Source organism: Chroicocephalus ridibundus, chromosome 19 (assembly GCF_963924245.1).
Source record: "Chroicocephalus ridibundus chromosome 19, bChrRid1.1, whole genome shotgun sequence".
Classification (NCBI taxonomy): Eukaryota; Metazoa; Chordata; class Aves; order Charadriiformes; family Laridae; genus Chroicocephalus; species Chroicocephalus ridibundus.
Genome location: NC_086302.1, coordinates 2,737,765 through 2,753,938, shown reverse-complemented (window position 1 = coordinate 2,753,938; position 16,174 = coordinate 2,737,765). Strand labels below are relative to the sequence as shown.

The 16,174-nt window shown below is 70.6% G+C and overlaps 2 protein-coding genes across 4 annotated transcripts in view; one reads left to right on the top strand and one right to left on the bottom strand.

The window, feature by feature from the left end:
- The window catches only part of TRAPPC3 (trafficking protein particle complex subunit 3), a 114,959-nt gene that overhangs the window by 82,294 nt on the left and 16,491 nt on the right, over positions 1-16,174 (top strand). The window contains exon 1 of one of the 2 annotated variants that reach the window (XM_063355781.1): positions 14,812-14,815. The exons of the other annotated variant lie outside the window; for it this stretch is intronic. The gene's annotated coding sequence lies outside the window, so the exon portion shown is untranslated. Of the gene's footprint in view, positions 1-14,811; positions 14,816-16,174 lie in introns of those variants that run through there. 2 annotated transcript variants of the gene reach the window in all.
- On the bottom strand, positions 45-16,029 carry MAP7D1 (MAP7 domain containing 1). 2 transcript variants are annotated; one of them, XM_063355762.1, is made up of 18 exons: positions 15,822-16,028; positions 8,362-9,039; positions 8,149-8,217; positions 7,275-7,438; positions 6,880-6,994; positions 5,059-5,169; positions 3,449-3,571; positions 3,166-3,308; positions 2,905-3,038; positions 2,548-2,807; positions 2,288-2,471; positions 2,058-2,217; positions 1,665-1,769; positions 1,486-1,539; positions 1,317-1,374; positions 1,059-1,176; positions 780-985; positions 45-694 (listed from the first exon to the last, which is right to left on the bottom strand). In XM_063355762.1, the coding sequence occupies exons 1-18, from the start codon at positions 16,012-16,014 to the stop codon at positions 684-686; spliced, it is 2,886 nt and encodes a 961-aa protein (XP_063211832.1). In that variant the 5' UTR covers positions 16,015-16,028; the 3' UTR covers positions 45-683. The 2 variants fall into 2 exon arrangements, with proteins under 2 accessions (XP_063211832.1, XP_063211833.1); XM_063355763.1 differs by lacking the exon at positions 5,059-5,169 and having other exon boundaries at positions 15,822-16,029.

Here is a 16,174-nt window from a genome sequence, read left to right as displayed (position 1 = left end):
CAGCGCAGTTCCCATCCCCCGGGGACAGAGCGAGGCGAGGCGAGGGCAGTTGTCCACTTTTATTGTTCGCAAAGGTTGTCCGGATGCATAACACTGTCACAACGGCACGGAGAGCAGCATGGCGCCAGCTGGGCCCCGGGTGCGCACTCCGGGGGCACCCAGCGCGCACGCAGACACGCGTGGGGACATGGGGACAGGGAGCGGCCTCCCCCTGGCTGGGCTGTGAGCCCCGGGCAGCCCCGAATCCTCCTGCCCCACGCAGGGCCCGGCCAGGCGAGCGTCCCCGATGTCTGGCCAGGCTCTATTTACAGTATTCACATACATTGTACCCAGCAAGTTAAATAACTACATTATTACACCACACGTCTGGGGCGGCTCTGGCAGGCTGCTAGGGTGGGGGTGTCAGTCTGATAAGGTGCATATTTAAAAAAAAACAAAAAACAAAACGAAATAAAAACAAGAACAAAGAGAGAAACCAGGTGTCCCCGCAGTGGGCAGGAGGTCGGCAGCTGCCTCGCCAGGGTCCCACAGCGCCCGGGCCCTCTGCGGCAGGGCCGGGCGTGCGCGGCGGGCAGGGGGGAGCAGCGAGGTTTTTCTTCTGACAACAGCTACGGTTCTGCGCGGGCGTCCGGAGTCGGGACGTGTGCGGTGGCCCTGCGGGGACATCTTCCGGGGCCTGGCCCTCACAGCACCTCTGCAGGCAGAGGGAGGGTGCGGCGGTGAGACTGGGGCAGACATGGCATCACCCTGGCCCCCCGTGCACCCCCCCCATCTCTCACCTGTCACCTGGGGGGGCTTGACCACAGCCTGCTTGAGGAAGGGCTCCTTGTCGCCGAAGGGGATGATGCTGCCAGGGCTGGTGCCGTGGTGGGAGAGCTCCAGCAGCTCCTGCGACCCCTCCGTGCCTGAGAAGCCGTTCTCATGCTTGCTGGGCTGCACGCCATTCACCAGGGACGCTGGGGACGCCACCTCCTTGGCGGGGGAGCTGTGGGGCAGGAGGGCTGGGGTCAGCCAGGGCCCCACTGCCCCCTGGCCCCCCCGGCCGCTCCCGCGCTCACCTTGGCTGCATCCCCTCGCCTGCCAGGCCCTTCGGCCCCCCCAGAGTCCCCGTGCTTGGCGTCTCCGTCTCAGGGAGTTCCTCCTCCTTCGGCATCGGCCCCACACGCTTCTCGCGGCCTGGGGACAACAGCAGAGCCCCCGCTCAGCCACGGCCCCAGGCAGGAGCATTGCTGGGGGGGGCGAGCAGGATGGGGTGGCAGCTCTGCAGACCCAGGGCACCGCAGATGTGTGATAGGCTGCTGGAAGGAGGGGTGTACCTGGGGCATCCTCCTGCTCGGCCGCTTTCCCATTCACCACCTTCTTGTCCTCCTTCTTCTGCAGGGAGAGGAGAGCTGTGAGGGGCAGCGGTGGCTCTGGCCAGGGGTGGGAGGGCTCTGCAGAGTCCCCCATGTCCCCAGGCAGGGGGCACAGGGGACAGACACCCACCTTGGCATCTGCCGTGTCCGACTTGCGCGTCCTCTTCATGATCTCCTCCAGGCGCTGTGGGGCAGAGAGGGGCTCGTGCACAGCCCTCGCCAGGGGGACCTGCCCTGGCTCCTGGGCAGAATCCCTTGCAGGGACCCCTCGCACCGTGCCATGCACCCAGGGGTGCCCCCAGCCCTCACCTTCTTCCTCTCCAGCCGCTCCTGCTCCTCACGCTGGAAATGCTTTTCCCGCTCCAGGCGCTGCCTCTCAGCCTCTTCACGCGCCCTGGCCTCGGCCTCTTCCCTCTGCGGCACAGCGGGACAGCAGGGACGGATGAAGGACAGCAGGGACAGGCTGCCCGGGTGGCTCAGCACAGCCCTGCCCCACATCCCCTCCAGCCACCCTGGGCATTGAGGGGCTGGACTGGTCCTCGTCCCTGCATCCCGCTGAGGTGGGGACCACAGGAGAGCATCCCTGCCTTTCCCCTCCATCCCTGCCTTTCCCCTCCATCCCTGCCTTCATCCCCCATCCCACCTCTTCCTCCATTCCGCCTCCCCTGCAGCCCCCTGCCCCCACACCCCACCACGCCAGACCTGTCTCTGCAGCCGCTCTGTCTCCTCCCGCTCAGCCCGTGCCTTCTCCTGGGCCTCCCGTTCCTCCTGCAGCCGCCGTTCCTCCTCCTGCCGACGCGCCATGGCCTCCCTGCGGCTCTGCTCCTCCGCCGCCTGCTGCGCCCGCTCCTCCTGCAGACGCCTGTGGGGAGGGGGCCCTCAGCAAGGTGGGGGGTCGGGGCCGGGGGCCGGGGGGGGGGGGCAGCACCCACCTCTCCCGCTCCTCCTGCTCCCGGCGCTCCCGCTCCTCACGCTCCCGCTGCTCGCGGGCCTGACGCCGCTTCTCCGCCAGCAGCCGGGCAGCCTCCTCCCGGTCCGTGGTGCCAGCTGGGGGTCTGCCTGGGGGGGTGGCTGGCGCAGGGCCAGGGGCCGCAGGGGCCACAGGAGCTGGGGGGGCTGTGGGGTGCACACAGTGTCAGTGCTGTTCCCGCTACCCCCAGCCCCGCCAACCCCCCAGCCACCCCATACGCACCTGCCGTTGGCTCTGTGGGCACCTTGGGGGGCTCGGGGAGGGATGGGGGGGCCGGTCCCCGCTCCTCCTCCTTTCTCTCACGCGCCTTTGCCTGGCCGTCCTGCTCCCCCCGCTCCTCCCGGGCCCTGGCCCGCACCTTGGGAGAGGAGTGGGCGCTGCGGGGCAGGGGCGGCTTGTGGGGGGAGCCGAGGGCCGGGCTGGGGGATGCCGGACGGGCTTTGGGGGTGGCGGGGGATGAGGGACGGTTCTTGGGGCCGGGGCTGCAAATGGAGCGAGAGATGGCATTAGCGGTGCTGAGGCAGCCCCTGTGGCGGTGGGGCAGGGGGCTGGCAACCCTCCCTGGCGGCGGGTCCCTACCTGCTGTCTGCTGCGGGCAGGAGCCGGGGCTGTGCTGCCGGCAGTGACTGCCGCTTCTTGAGGCTGCGCTCGCGGGACAGGGCGCTGCGCTCCTTGGCATTCTCCCGCTCCTTCTCCTTCTTCTCCTTCTTCTTCTGCTCCATCCAGGGAGAGACAGAGACAGCGTCAGTGTCAGCACCGGGTGCTCGGCTGGGCCGGGAGCCATGCTGTGTCCCACAGCCATGCTGGCATCAAGGGGTCCCCATGGGAGGTGGCACTCACAGGCGAGGACTCGGTCCTGCGGCGTGGTGTCACATCGGGGCTGCTGGTGGTCCCCTTCCGCCTGTCCCAGCAGCGGTGCTGCAGGCGGTGGTTGTGGCAGGGGCTGAGGGGGCTGGCGGAGGCCGAGCGGGGGCACACGGGCACTGGGGGTAGAAGGGACCACACCTCAGGACAGAGCTGGCACAACACTGGCACCAGCTCTCCGATGGCTTCAGGCTCCCTCGTCCCAGTCCCCTGGCTGTGCCAGGACCCGTGTGGCCCCATGCTCCCCCCGGGTGCTCACCCTGCTCCTTGCCATTCCCAGCCAGCGTCACAGCGCTCCGGCTGCGCGCGAGGAAGGACAGGGTGGGCGTCATCAGCCGGTCCACGATGCTGCTCTCCCAGGGGCTCAGCTGCAAGCTCCGGTCTGGGGAAGGAGAGGGGCACTTAGCACACCCCCGAGCCCCCGGGCACCAGCCCTGGCCCCCAGCCCTGTGCTGGGAGGGAGCAGCCAGGCGGTTGTGCCAAGGCCGGGGCAAGTGTGTGGCCCCGGGAGTGCCCAAAGCTCGGCCGCCATGTGGAAGGCTCCCTGCTGCCCTGCGTGGCCAGCTGAGGCAGGACAAAGGGTTGTGTGGGTGCAGGCATGGGCAGGCAGCCGGGCACCCACGGGACAGCACTGCAGCATGATGACAACACTGTCCCCATGCCCTGCAGACACCTCAGCTGCGGTGCACCCACAGTGAGCAGCATCCACAGCACCAGGGTGTAGTCCTGCCAACAGTAGCCCCTTCCATCCTGGCCCCCTCCTCCTGTCCAGCGCCGGCGTGCACCCTCCCCGTGCCCGTGTCCTGGCGTGCACACCGCAGTGTGCCCTCACCCTGAGGGAGCTGTGCCGAAGTCACCGAGCATGCCATAGGAGCCAGGCCAGGCTTGGCTCATGGCACCCAAGAATGTCAGTCGCCAGCCACGCTGCCGGCTCAGCTGGGCATGGGGATGCCACTGGCTGCCCTCCAGCGCACATCGCTGGCACCGAACACCCCATGAACGCACGGGAAGCACCCGCAGAGACAGAGCCCCTCAGTCCCCCTCCACCAGGGCACCTGGTCAGGCCAGGAGCAGCACACGCTGCCAAGAGGGGATAAAACAGAGCCATGGGAGCAGCAGGGGGGACAAGGCGCCAGGCCCGGCACCACCCCAGGGAGATGCTGCTCCCACCCGGGCAGTGCTGAGAGCCCCTGGGTGCCTCTCCCCAGGCTGAGCCCCCAGCGCTGGTGGGAGCTGCCTGCGTCACCATCGCCTGCAGCCGCCCGTGTCAGCTGCTCTGGCTATTTATACCCGGCCGGGAAGGCGCACACCCATCGCCAGGCAACCCCGAAACACAACAGCAGCCCCGGCGCTGGACGCATCCCTCCGGCGCGGCCAGCAGCCTCGGGCAGCTCGCCCAGGGCCAGGACGACCTCGCAGCACCCGACACAGCACCGCACCCACAGCGCTCTGTAGCACCCAGCCCTGGGTGCCTGTGGGGACAGGCGTCACGGCGGTGGGCACCGGCACCGTGCCCAGACCCGAGGAGGGTCCGGTGACAGGCAGTCCCGCTCTGCGGCTGCATCTGCACCCGCTGAAGCTGCCCTGGGGCAGGGAACCAGAGTTCCCAGTCCCAGTCGTGGCATCCCACGGGGCTGCCACCACCCAGCCACTCCTCCTGCTCCTCCTTCCAGCCTGCACGCAGCCTCAAGGAGCCGCTGGCCGGCTCCAGCATCCTCCTGCAAACAGCAAACGGCTTCTCCTCTCTCCGCGGGCACCATGCTGCAAGGCAGGGCCTGGGGACGGGGGACCCTGGCCTCGGGGGTCCCCAGCGCTGGGCGGGGGCTGGGCTGTGCCCCCTGCGCTGGGGCGAATGCAAAGGGCTCTTACTTCTACTGGGAGAGTTCCAGAGGGTGGCAGAGGATTTGGAGAGCCGCTTGTTGATTATAGAGTCGACGTGTTTGGGGAGGTTTACAGCGGACACCGAGCACCGGCTCGCACCTGGAGGAGGGAAAAGACACAAGGACATTAAGGTCCCGGGGCTGGGGCCGGGCCCCCCACATGCAGCATGCACGGCCGCGCCGGGGCACTGGGGCAGGAACGGGAGGATGCGACACAGAGGGTGGGGCCAGGAGATGCTGGTGTCCGGGCACACAACACATGGCGCTGGCATCCGGCGCAGCACGGTGCCCAAGCCCCAGGGGGTCATGCTGGGATCATGCAGGGATCTCATCCTTTGGGAGCCAAGGTGGCTCCTGGGCCCTCCCATGCTGGTCCCCCCCAAGAGCAGTCCTGGGAACCGGGAACTGGGTGGCCAGGGTCCTCGGCAGGCCTGGGTGAGCAGCCAGCCAGGGGAGCAGGTCAGAGGCAGAAAATACAGACAAAAGACAATGCTCACGCCAGTATCGGGTCCCTACAGCAGTGCCAGGAGGGTCCTGGTGCCTGGCAGCACCTCCACAGGGTGCCAGGACCCCTCTGCCTGGCCAGGCTCCTCCAAAGAGACCGGCATGGGGAGATTGCTGCCGGCAGAGGCGGCAGCCAGGAGATCGGCGAGCGAGACTGCCAGTGGCAGCTCTGGCAGCGTGCCCCACGTGGGAAGGTGCAGGGGAAGGTGTCCCCTTGAGAGACCCTGCTGGGTGCTGCACCGCAGGCACGCGGGTCTGTCCCTGAATGTGCCACAAGCCACAAGCGGGCACACGGTGCCCGTACGCACAGCCTGTCCGGGCAGAGCTGGCCACACAACGCCGGTACGCACAGCCCAGCCAGGCACAGCCAGGCACATGGTGCCTGTACACACGTGGTGCCAGGCACAGCCGGGCGCACGCTACCGATACACGCGGCCCCAACAGGTACACAGTGCTGTACGCACAGCCCGGCACACACCTGTACACACGGCCCAGTCAGGCAGAGCCACCCCACAACACAAGCCCTGCGGGCACCGCTCTCCCCTCTATGCCATCAGCCTGCCATCGGATATGCCAGGGAATGCCAGTGCCTGCTGGTGCAGCCCTGTCCCCTCAGCAGTCAGGGGTCAGGACAGACCCCACATGCCCAGCCCCGCTGCCAAACCCCGCGGGGAGTCCCCAAGGAGCCCCCGAGGAGAGTGGCCCGCTGGGCTCAGTGCTCCTGCTGCGGGAAAGTGGGCACGGCTGAGCCTCCGGCAGCCGCTGCAGGGGCACGGCACGGCACAGCAGGGCACGGCACGGCCATACACACCCGGGAGCACACACAGCCACGGTCACCACCCCCATGTTGGGGCTGGAGGGGCCAAGCGCTGCCCCCACCCAGCCGGGGGACAAGGGGACAAGCGGCAGCAGAGACTCCAATGAGAGACAGCAACAGCCTTGCACGGCTCCACAACCCCTGCCCAGCTGACGGAGACACGGGCGCCACAGCCGTGGCGTCCCCATGGGCAGCCAGGGCCGTCCCCACACATGTCCCTGCACAGAGCAGTGACCGTGACGCACAGCCTCCACCTTACGCCCAGCCTGAGGGACACGGTGCCACGAGAGCGGGGAAAAACCAAGGGACCCTGTCAGGCTGCGGCACAGCCCGGGGTGATGGCAGCATGGCTCCCCAGCAGAGCAGGGCCAAGCTGGGTTTGGGGAGTCTCGCCCTCCCTGCACAGAGCACCGCAGAGCCGTGCCCAGCCGCCCCCGCCGCCGGCAGAGCCACGGGGCTCCGGCTGCCCTCGCCCAGCCTGGCACTCACCGTCCTTGTGTGCGGGGGAGCCGTGGTGCAGGGCCCCAGCCCAGGACCACCTCTGCTGCCGGATCTCTGCCCACGTCTTCTTGGCCGACCGCTGGATCGCCGCCTCGTAGCGCTCCTGCCCCAGGGAGAGGGATGAAATGAACAGGGCTGGGACTGGCTGGAGCTGCCCGGCATCAGGGTACCGCAGCAACGGGGATGCTTAGAGTGGGACGGGGCAGTGATGCCTGCGCCAGGACACAAGTGCCCAAGGAGCTGGGCACCGTGAAGGATGTGCGCCACAGAGGACGGGCACGGTGGGCAGCTCCCAAAGAGCCACAGGATCTCCCCAGGGAGCACATCCCCAATGGTGCCACCCCAGCCCCCCACCCACTGAGCCCATGAGCCCCCATCCCCACCTTGTTCTTCTCCAGCTTCTGCCTCTGCCGCTCCTCCAGGACAGCACGGCGCTTCTCCGCCTTCAGCCGCTGCTCCTCCAGGCGCTTGCGGCGCTCCTCCAGCTGCTTCTCCCGCAGCAGCCTGGCCTTCTCCTCCTTCTCCAGCCACAGCACCCGCTTGGCGGCTGCAGGGGGGAGCCGGGGCAGCGGGGTTGCACCCGAGGCACAGCCCCGGTGTTGGCGAACCCGGCGGTCGGGATGCGTGCCCGTGGTGGCAGTGCGGGGCCGAGGGCTGGCTCCGGCCAGGGCACGCGGCTGGGCTCCCCGAGTGCGCGGGGCAGGCGGCATCGCGGCCGGCCGGCAAGGGAGGGGTTTGGGCGAGGACAAAAGGGAGGCCGGGAGCCCGCCGAGCCGCGCCGCGCCGGTGAACAATGGGGGAATGAGGGTGGAAAGAGCGCGGGGACGAGGAGGCCCCATGCGCGGCACAGGGGCCCCGCTCGCCCTCCGCCCTGAGCCACTGCGGGGCTGCCTGCAGCTGCCTGCTGCTGCCTGCACACGGGAGAGAGCTGGGCACGGGGCTGGTGGTAGCCATACAGACCAGGGGGCATCAGTGCACCCGGGGGGCACCTGCACCGCATGAGGCAGCCGGGGAACCGTGGCAAAGGGGGCAGCGGTGTGCCGGGGGGGGCAGCAGCATGCTGGGGGGGACAGAGCCGCTGGCACAGCAGCTCCTGCCCAGGCTCAGCTCATTGCAGCTAATGGGATTGCCCCTGACCCGGCAAAGCTCCTTAGCTCCTGCCTCCCCCGCTTCATCCACTTTCCCTCCCGGCACGCGCCCGGGGGCTCCCGGGGGTTTGCCAGCCCCGCGTCCCACCCTGCTGCCCCTGCCCCGTACCCAGGTACTTGGCCCGCTCCTCGCGCCGCTCCTTCGCCTGCTTGTGCCTTGCCTGGGCTTTCTGGGCATCTGCAGCGGGGAGACACCGTCAGATCAGCACCCGACCCCCCCCCAGCCCCGGTGCTGTGCTGGCACCAGCCGGGCATGGAGGCATCGAGCAGCGCCTGCAGGGTGCCAGCGCCCCGGAGCACCCCCGACCCCCCGGGCACCCACCTTGCTTGGGCCTGGGGCTGGCGGCAGGAGCCGGCGAGGCTGCAGCTGGGGCTGGGCGGTCACTCCGGGGCAGCACGTCCTTCGAGGGGGGCCCGGCTGTGCCCCCCGGGGGACTTTTGGCACTGGAGCGGGGGGGCCCTTCGCCGGCAGCCAGAGCCGGGGGCTCACTCCCGCGGGGCAGCGTCTCTGCTGGGCAAGGGGCAGCAGCAGTGGGGACGGGCTGGCCAGCGGCGTGGGGCGATGCCTCTTCTTTGGAGTGCTCCGTCGCAGGGGGCCGGGGGGGCCCAGGGGGGGACCGGTCACACCATGGGGGGACACTCTCTGCTGAGGGGGCCACAGTTGCAGGGACGGGGGAGACAGGCTGTCCTGACGGCATTGTGGCTGCAGGGACGGGTCGGTCACGCTGCGGGGTGCTGCTCTCAGGGGTGGCCGTCACGGCTGGGGGGCAGACGGGCTGCCTGGGGGGGGTCACGGCTGCAGGGACGGGCGAGACGGTCTTTTCGGAGGGGGTGCCAGCTGGAGGGACAGGTGAGATGGGCTGTCCGGAGGGGATGCCGGCTGGAGGGACAGGTCGGTCCCGCTGCAGGGGGGTGTGCTCTCCCTGCAGGGCATCCCCAGGCGAGGGGAGCGGCGAGGTGGGGGGGACAATGCTGTCTCCCATCGGGGACGGTGGCTTCCCTGCAACACAGGCAGAGCAGAGCAAACGGTCACTCAGCAGGGGAGCCCGGGGCAGCCCCGTCCCCCCAAACACAGCCCTCGGGAGCAAGGCTGTCCCTGGCCGCAGGGGCTGGGGACAGTCCCCAGGTCCTCCCAGGGAAGGCAGTGGGATCCCCACCCAAGCCCTGCTGCTGCCCTTGTCTCGGGGGGCGCCCATGCTGCCCCACGCTGCCCCACGTTGCCCCACGCCGGGTGCCAGGCGCCGGGCGCACAATGCACAGAGGGACCGGCCGGGGCTCTGCCAGGCACCGCCGCCACAAAGCCGCCCTTCTTCCTCCGACAGCTGCCGCCCCAGCCCCGCTGCGGGGGGCCGCGGGGACAGAGACCCCACACCGGCACGGGGACCCACGCGCTTCCCCGCCGCTCTCCCCGGAGGATGCAGAGCCGCTTCCGCCGGCGCTGGTGGCAGGGCTGGAGGCAGGATGGGCGCGGGCCCCGCGGCCTGACGTCACCGCTCCGGCCCATGTCCCCCAGCGCTGCGCCATGCCACGGCCCGGCCCGCGCGCAGCCATGAACTCATGGCCCAGGAATGCACACGAGGCCGCTGCCGCCAGCAAGCAGCCCCCTCCCCGCATAGAGCCCAGCCACTTGCTGCCCCACCGTGGGGCAGGCGGGGGGCACGCTGCCTGCTCTGTACACCCTGAGCAGAGCAGCCCAGAGAATTGCGCCCCTGTCCCGGCCAGCCCCAGGGGAGACAGGGACCCCAAGGGCACCCGCTGTACGCCCCGGTGCTGGGGATGGAGAGGTGATGCCAGCCGCCCTGCAAAGCCACAGCGTGTCCCCTTGGCAAAAGCGGATGTGCCAGGACCGCCCATGGTGATCCCTCCCCGTCCCCCGATAACCAGCCCTTTGCCAATGCACTTTTGGGCGCGTGCCGGGATCACAGCCCTGACCCCAGGCCGTGGGCAGGTGCCCGGGAATGATGCCCGACCTGCCCTGGGAGCCATGGGCACCCAGCTCCAGCACCGCTGGCACCGCTGCAGCGTGTGGCCCCAGCTCCGGCAGCGTGGCACGGCAGGGACACCAGTGACCGGCACCCACCGGCCCCAGCGAGCGGCTCTCGCCGCGGGTGATGTCATGCACCGGGGAGGGCCGTGTTTGCAGAGCTCTCCACAATCTTCGGCGAGGGGCAAAGTGTGGGCTCTGTAAACACAGCCGGCGCCGCTCCTCCACCCCACGCCGGAGCCGTCCGAGCCCAGGGGCAGCCCCAGGCTGCCAGGGAAGGCACCGCAAGCCCCCCCTGTGCCGCAGGCATGGGTGCACCCCAGGTCCCATGGCTCCCCAGCACCCTCACTGGGGCACAGCACCCACAGCAGCACCCGCCTGCCCAGGGAGGAGCTGGGGGTCCTGCTGCAGCCCCCCTGCAGGCCAGGGCTGGTGTCAGCAGGGTCCACCCCTCCCGGGCTCCACGGGGGACACAGCCAGCCATGGCCCCCCCGCCGACCCGTGCAGCCTTCCGGGTATTTTCTGCCGCAGGAAGCCAGCCCATCCCCTGGCCCCGATCCTGCACATCCCACATCCCCATCGCTGCACCCTGCAAGGCAGCCAGCAGTCTAATGTGCGGCCGGGAAGGTGCCAGGGCCGCAGCCGGGGGCATCCCCCACCCCGTCCCCCCAAGGCTGCCCCAGATCAGGACCCACAGGCAGAGAGGCTCGGCGGCTCCACAGGAGCCGGCTCTGAGGACAATACCCGTGGTGGCACTGTGCATGTCCCATCTGGGAGGGGTGACCCCCCAGGAGGGCTGCGGTGGCACAGCCAGGCACTGCTCGCAGGGCCACCAGCGGAGTCAAAGCTTGAAGGCCAGGCTGAAAGCCCCAGGCAGATGGGAATACCTCCCGCAGCCCCGGACACGCGAGGAGCTGTGCTGGGGATGGCAGGTGCCTCCTTGCCCACCCTGTGCTGCTAGGCACGGAGCCCCGGGCACAGCCCTGGGCAGGATCCATCCCGCGCCGCCAGCCGGAGGGACGGCAGCACCCTGGGCCAGGGCAGGGCTGCCAGGCATGGCCAAAACCCCCGCGCATGGCTGGGGCCAGCCCTGTCACCATCTGTCCCTGTCGCTGCTCCAGCACAGCAGCTGCCCTGAAACCCAATGCTGCCTGCTCCCAGGCGGCGCGGGCGTCCCCTCTCCCCCGGCTGGGGCATTCCGCAGGGGATTAGCTCCCTGGCCCCCCAGACATGCAGGCACGGCTCCCCTGCAGCCCCCAGCCCGGGCGAGCCTGCATTGCTCTGGCCCCACTGTTGGCACTGGGATGGTGCTGTGCCCAGCCATGGGCCATGGCCACGGGGCAAGGTGCTGCCCCTCAATGCCGTGTCACCCAGCTCCTCCCGTGCATCCATGTGGCACCAGCGCCCGCGCCACCGAGCCCCACCAGCACCTCCAGCCCAGCCCTGCCCGGTGCAGCGCTGCTCTGTGGCCAGCACATGGCTGGGGATGCTCAGCCAGGCAGAGGCAAATTCCCCTGTGCCGTGAAGCGAGAGCACATTGCGGCCCCGCGGGGTGCTCCGGTCGGAAGGCGAGCAGCCCTCGTTAACCGTCCGCCGCACATCCCCACGGGGCACTTCCCACGAGGGCGGGGGGGGGCACCCACTGCGCTTTAACCTCAGCTCCCCCCGTCTGCTGCATCCTCACATTCCCGCTCTGCGGCACGGCCAGGGCCCACCATGGGCTGCTCCACGTGCGGTCCCCACTTGGGGACAGGGGCGTCGCACAGGGCTCACCCCCACCCGGGGAGGAGAGGAGAGCAGGGCTGGCGGGTGCAGCGGGGGCCCGTTGATGGCCGCTGCAAAGCCACCTGAAGGGGCTGGTGTCATAGCACCCGGCTGGTGGACCCCGGCCACTCTGGCCATTGCACAAGTCCCTGTGATGCCCAGGGACAAGGTCCTGAGGGGAATCTCAGCCCCGAGAGCCACCGCTGGCTCTGCAGGGCTGCTCCCCGCAGCCCATGGGGACACTCACGCACCCAATGTGTCTTCGTGCCCTTCCCGCTGCGGCTGCCTCCCCCCACCTCGATGGCAGTGCCAGAGCGGAAAGGATGGGTCCCTGGGGCCTCTCCTCATCTCCAACAGGACCCAGTGCTGAGCAGGGAAGCAGCTGCAGCCCCCAGGCTGGGATTGCTCTGCGAGTGCCGGTGTCCGGCAGGGAGAGCAGCTGCCCGAGGCCACTGGAGTGCCGTGGAGTGCTCAAAGCCCTGAGGATGCTCGAAGCCCCAGCTCTGCCCCCAATCCCACCCCACCTCGCCACGTCGCAGATGTGCTTTGGAGCCGAGCCCTGCCCGGTCCCACCCAGCTCCTGGGATTCCCCCGTGCTGCAGCACCCCTGACACCTGGATGACAGGGACAGTGAGCAAGCATCCCCGGCACAGCCCCGGCACGTCCTGGCCGTGGGTGCAGCGCTGACGCACACCCTCACCCCGGCTCACACGCATGGGCAGGGAGATGCAGGCGATGCACAAAGCAAGCACCAACAGCCCCACACCACAGGGGTGGCCAGTGCCACTCTGTCACTGCCACTGATGGCAATGACACTCCTGTCCCCTGTGGGGGGGGTCCCATGGAGCTGCTGCCCACAGCCACCTCCACCCTGGCCGCGGGCAGCACAGGTGCTGTAGCCCGAGGCTGGTTCCTCTCCCTGATGGCTCAGAGCCAGCGAAATACAGCCGGCAGCGTCACGGTAGGTCAGGCATCTTCCCAAGGTGCCCCACGCGCTGCCCACAGCCCCGCTTTGGGGACAGCCTCTAGGGCCAGGCCGCAGCAGGGCAGGAGGGGCACAGGCAGGAGCGCAGCTGGGAGGGCACAGCTGGATGCCCCTGGTGGGTGCCAGGCAGGAGGAAAGGGAATGGCAAGGCATTGCCCACCCGGCTGGGGTCATGCTGCCTTTTCACCTGCTCCTGGCAGGGCTGCTTTAGTGGGGGCTGCACCCACTCTCCAGCACCCCCCAGCACAGAGGACCAGCCCCCCTTCCCAGGGTCCATATTCTCCCAAGACACTGGGACGGGGGAGGGGGAGGGGAAGGGGGCAGCCATGGGGGAACCACACTGACCCCCGGCAGAAGCCACTGAGCTCCTGAGGCTCAGCACCCAGCCGGCAGTGACGTGCCAAGCTGGAGAGCAACAAGAGGAACTTGGGAGATGGGATCTCGTGGACAGAGCGGGGCCAGAGCCGGGGGGGTTTCCAGCATTTAAAATACATGCGAAGGAAAGAGCCTGAGCTGCTGCACCGCCCCAGCACCCCCACAGCAAACTTTCCGTTTGGCTGCGGTCACGGCACAGCCCCAAACAGACCGAGGGCAGGGGCCGGCAGCACCTGCCTGCCATCCATCTGGGCAGCGCCAGCAGCGGCGACAGGAGGTGCCCTCGTCCTTGGGGTGACCCGTGCGGAGCCACCAGTGCCGAGGGCTGCCGCCCCAGCCACGCTCCCGAAAACCTGTCTGCTGGCATCATGCTGGGAAAACAGAAACCTGGCTCAAAGGCAGGGCAGGGGGCTCCGCACCTGCTGGGATCCGGCCTCTTGGGGAGCTGGTGCTCAGCACCTCCAAAAAACGGGTCCTGAGCCTTGCAACGCGGATGCGGGCACCTACCAGGGCTGGGGCCGTGCAGGATCCGGCTCTGCTCCCAGCAGGCTGCCTGTGCTGTCCCTGCTCAGAGCCCTTCGACCAGCAAGAGCTGCGCTAACTATTTTGGACATGGCACCACGGGACTGTCACATCACCACTCCGCACGTCGCGTCACGTTGCTCTGACGGTTTCGCAGCAGCAGCTCTGCTGGCATCCCCGCGCTGGGAGAGCTCCCGAGCTGCCTGCTCCCAAACACAGGCGCTGGCTGGCAACCAGCTCGCCCTGCACCCTCCCTCTCCGCATGCAGGAGGGAGAAGGGCTCGAGAAGCCGGGGGAAATCCAGATAAGAACGAACCCCTGCCTGCTCCCCACCTTGGTCCTTGCCCCTCTGCCCGCCTGCGGGGCAGCATCCCACCCATGTGGCTCTGCTGGCCCGAGTTCTGCCCTGTCTGCCCTCCACGGGGCTCCTGTCCCCCCAAGCACCAGTGGCTCCCCCACCCCATGGTGGGTCCTGGTCCCTGGAGTACAACCCCAGCCCCGCTGGCAGACGGGACACGGTATATGGAGGGGGGCTGGGGGCTCTGACCCACGCTGGGCAGCGAGACAGAGCAGCCTGGGCTACCCGGCCATGTGGGTCTCCCAACTGAGAAGGACTGGGGACGCTCCCCAGAGTGGGACATGCTGCAGAGCCACACGCACTCCCCCACCGCCATCCTCCGCTCGCCGTAAAGCAGCAAATGCCTCCCCGCACCGGGGAACCGAACGGCCCGGGGGGACTGTGGGGGGGCCCGGCCGGCCGCGGAAGTGGCCAGCGTGGCTAGCGTGGCTGGGAGCAGGCAGCCTCCCTCCTCGGGCATCGGGGGGGGGAAGGCCAGGCCCAGCAGGGATGGCTGCGGAGGCGGCGAGCGGGACACAGACAATATGTCCGCAGCGCAGGACGCGCCGTTCGGGCAGCGCGGCCGGTGTGTTCGAGAGCCGCCGGTAAAGGGCGAGCGGCACGGCGGCGTTGCCGGGAGCGGACGGCCATCCCTCGCCGCCTGCCCGGGCCCGGGCGGTGAATCACGGCGGGCAGCGGGGCCGGGGGGGAGGGGAGCCGCCTCTCCTCTTCCTCCATCGGTGGGAAGCGGCCCCGCCGCCGGGCGCTGCTTAGTCACAGCCCCGCGCCGAGCGCGGCCCGGCGGGGCCACGGAGCCCTTGGCTGGAGCCCTGCGGGGAAGAGCCAAAACAAACCCGCGGCTCGGCCCCGCCGGCCGCCGCCCGCCCCGGTTTGCCGAGCCGAGAGCCGGCGGCAGAGTTCATCCCGGGGCAGCGCCGGGACCGGCCGGGCTGGGATCCCCCCCCGTCCCCGCGGCGAGGGGGCAACGCCGGCGCCCCTCGACCCGCCGGTCCCCGCCTCTGCTCGCCCCCGGCCGAGGCGGCAGGCAGCGGGACGGGCCGTGACCTCCGCACAACCGGGGCGCGGACCCCAGGGCCACCCACGCCATCCCTGGCAGGCAGCCCCCCCCGCCTGCCGCGCCGGGACCCGGCACCGCACGCGGCAGCGGGGCCCTGCCCGCCGGGACCCCCGGCAGCGGCACCTGGGGCGGGGGGGGGGCTCGGGGCCCGGCCGGCATCGCCCAGCGGCCGGGGAGGAAGAGGCAGGGCAGGGGCAGGCGCCGCCGCCCCGGACCCCCCCCGCATGGCGGGGCCGCCCCCGGGAGGGCTCCCCAAGGGCAGCTCCCCCGCACCCCCCCGGCGGCGGCGGAGCCGGGGGCTGCGCGGCTCCGTCCCACCCCAAGATGGAGGGGCCGTGCCGGGGCTTTGTCCCTCCCGGGAAGACCCCCCCCACGGCCCCGGCAGCGCGTCCCCCCGGGCTCCTCCACCGCCTTCCTGGGCCCCCGCCCCAGCTCTGCCGCCCCAGCGGCTCCGCGGGCGGCCCCGCCGCATCCCCCGGGCCCGGCCGCCGCGGCATCCCCGCCGGCATCGCCCACGGCCGGGTCCCGCATCCCCACGGCGGGGTCCCGCTCCCCCCACGGCTGAACCCCTCTCCCCCACGCCCGGACCCCGCTCCCCGCCGCGGCCCCGCTCCCGCTTCCCCCATGGCCGCATTCTGCACCTCGGCTCCGGCGCGGCCCCGCCGTGCGGGAAAGGCCCTGGGCGCCCGCCGGGGCCGGAGCCGGGAGCGGGGCCGGTCCTCGCCGCGGAGCCTTACCCTGGGCCGGCTGGGGCTGGGGCTGGGGCTGCGGCTCCCGCCCGGCGCGGCTCCTCTCCATGGCGTGTCGGGGAGGCGCAGAGGGCTGGCCGAGCCGTGCCGTGCCGAGCCGCGCCGAGCCGCGCCGCCCCGCTCCCCCCGGCCCGGCGGGGGAGGACGCACGGCGCTCCCCGCCCCGGCCCCGGCCGCGCATCCCGCCCGGCCCCGCGGCCCCGGGCTGGGGGGGGAGCGGGCAGGCCGGGGATGCTCTGCCCGGGGTCGCCTCTCCCCCGGCCCGGCCCTGCGCCCCTCCGCAAGTCTCCCACCCCCGGGGTCGTGGCTGCCCTCCCGCAGCCAGGGCTGGGACCCCACGG

Bases quoted from the DNA above. Each gene is read 5' to 3' on its own strand.
- MAP7D1 (XM_063355762.1), bottom strand. From the start codon at position 16,014: ATGCGCGGCCGGGGCCGGGGCGGGGAGCGCCGTGCGTCCTCCCCCGCC. The intron at 5,170-6,879 runs GTGAGTGCCAGG...TCCCTCCTCCAG, and splicing joins CTCCCCCGCACACAAGGACG to GTGCGAGCCGGTGCTCGGTG. The intron at 2,808-2,904 runs GTAGGGACCCGC...CTCCATTTGCAG, and splicing joins CTGCCCGCAGCAGACAGCAG to CCCCGGCCCCAAGAACCGTC.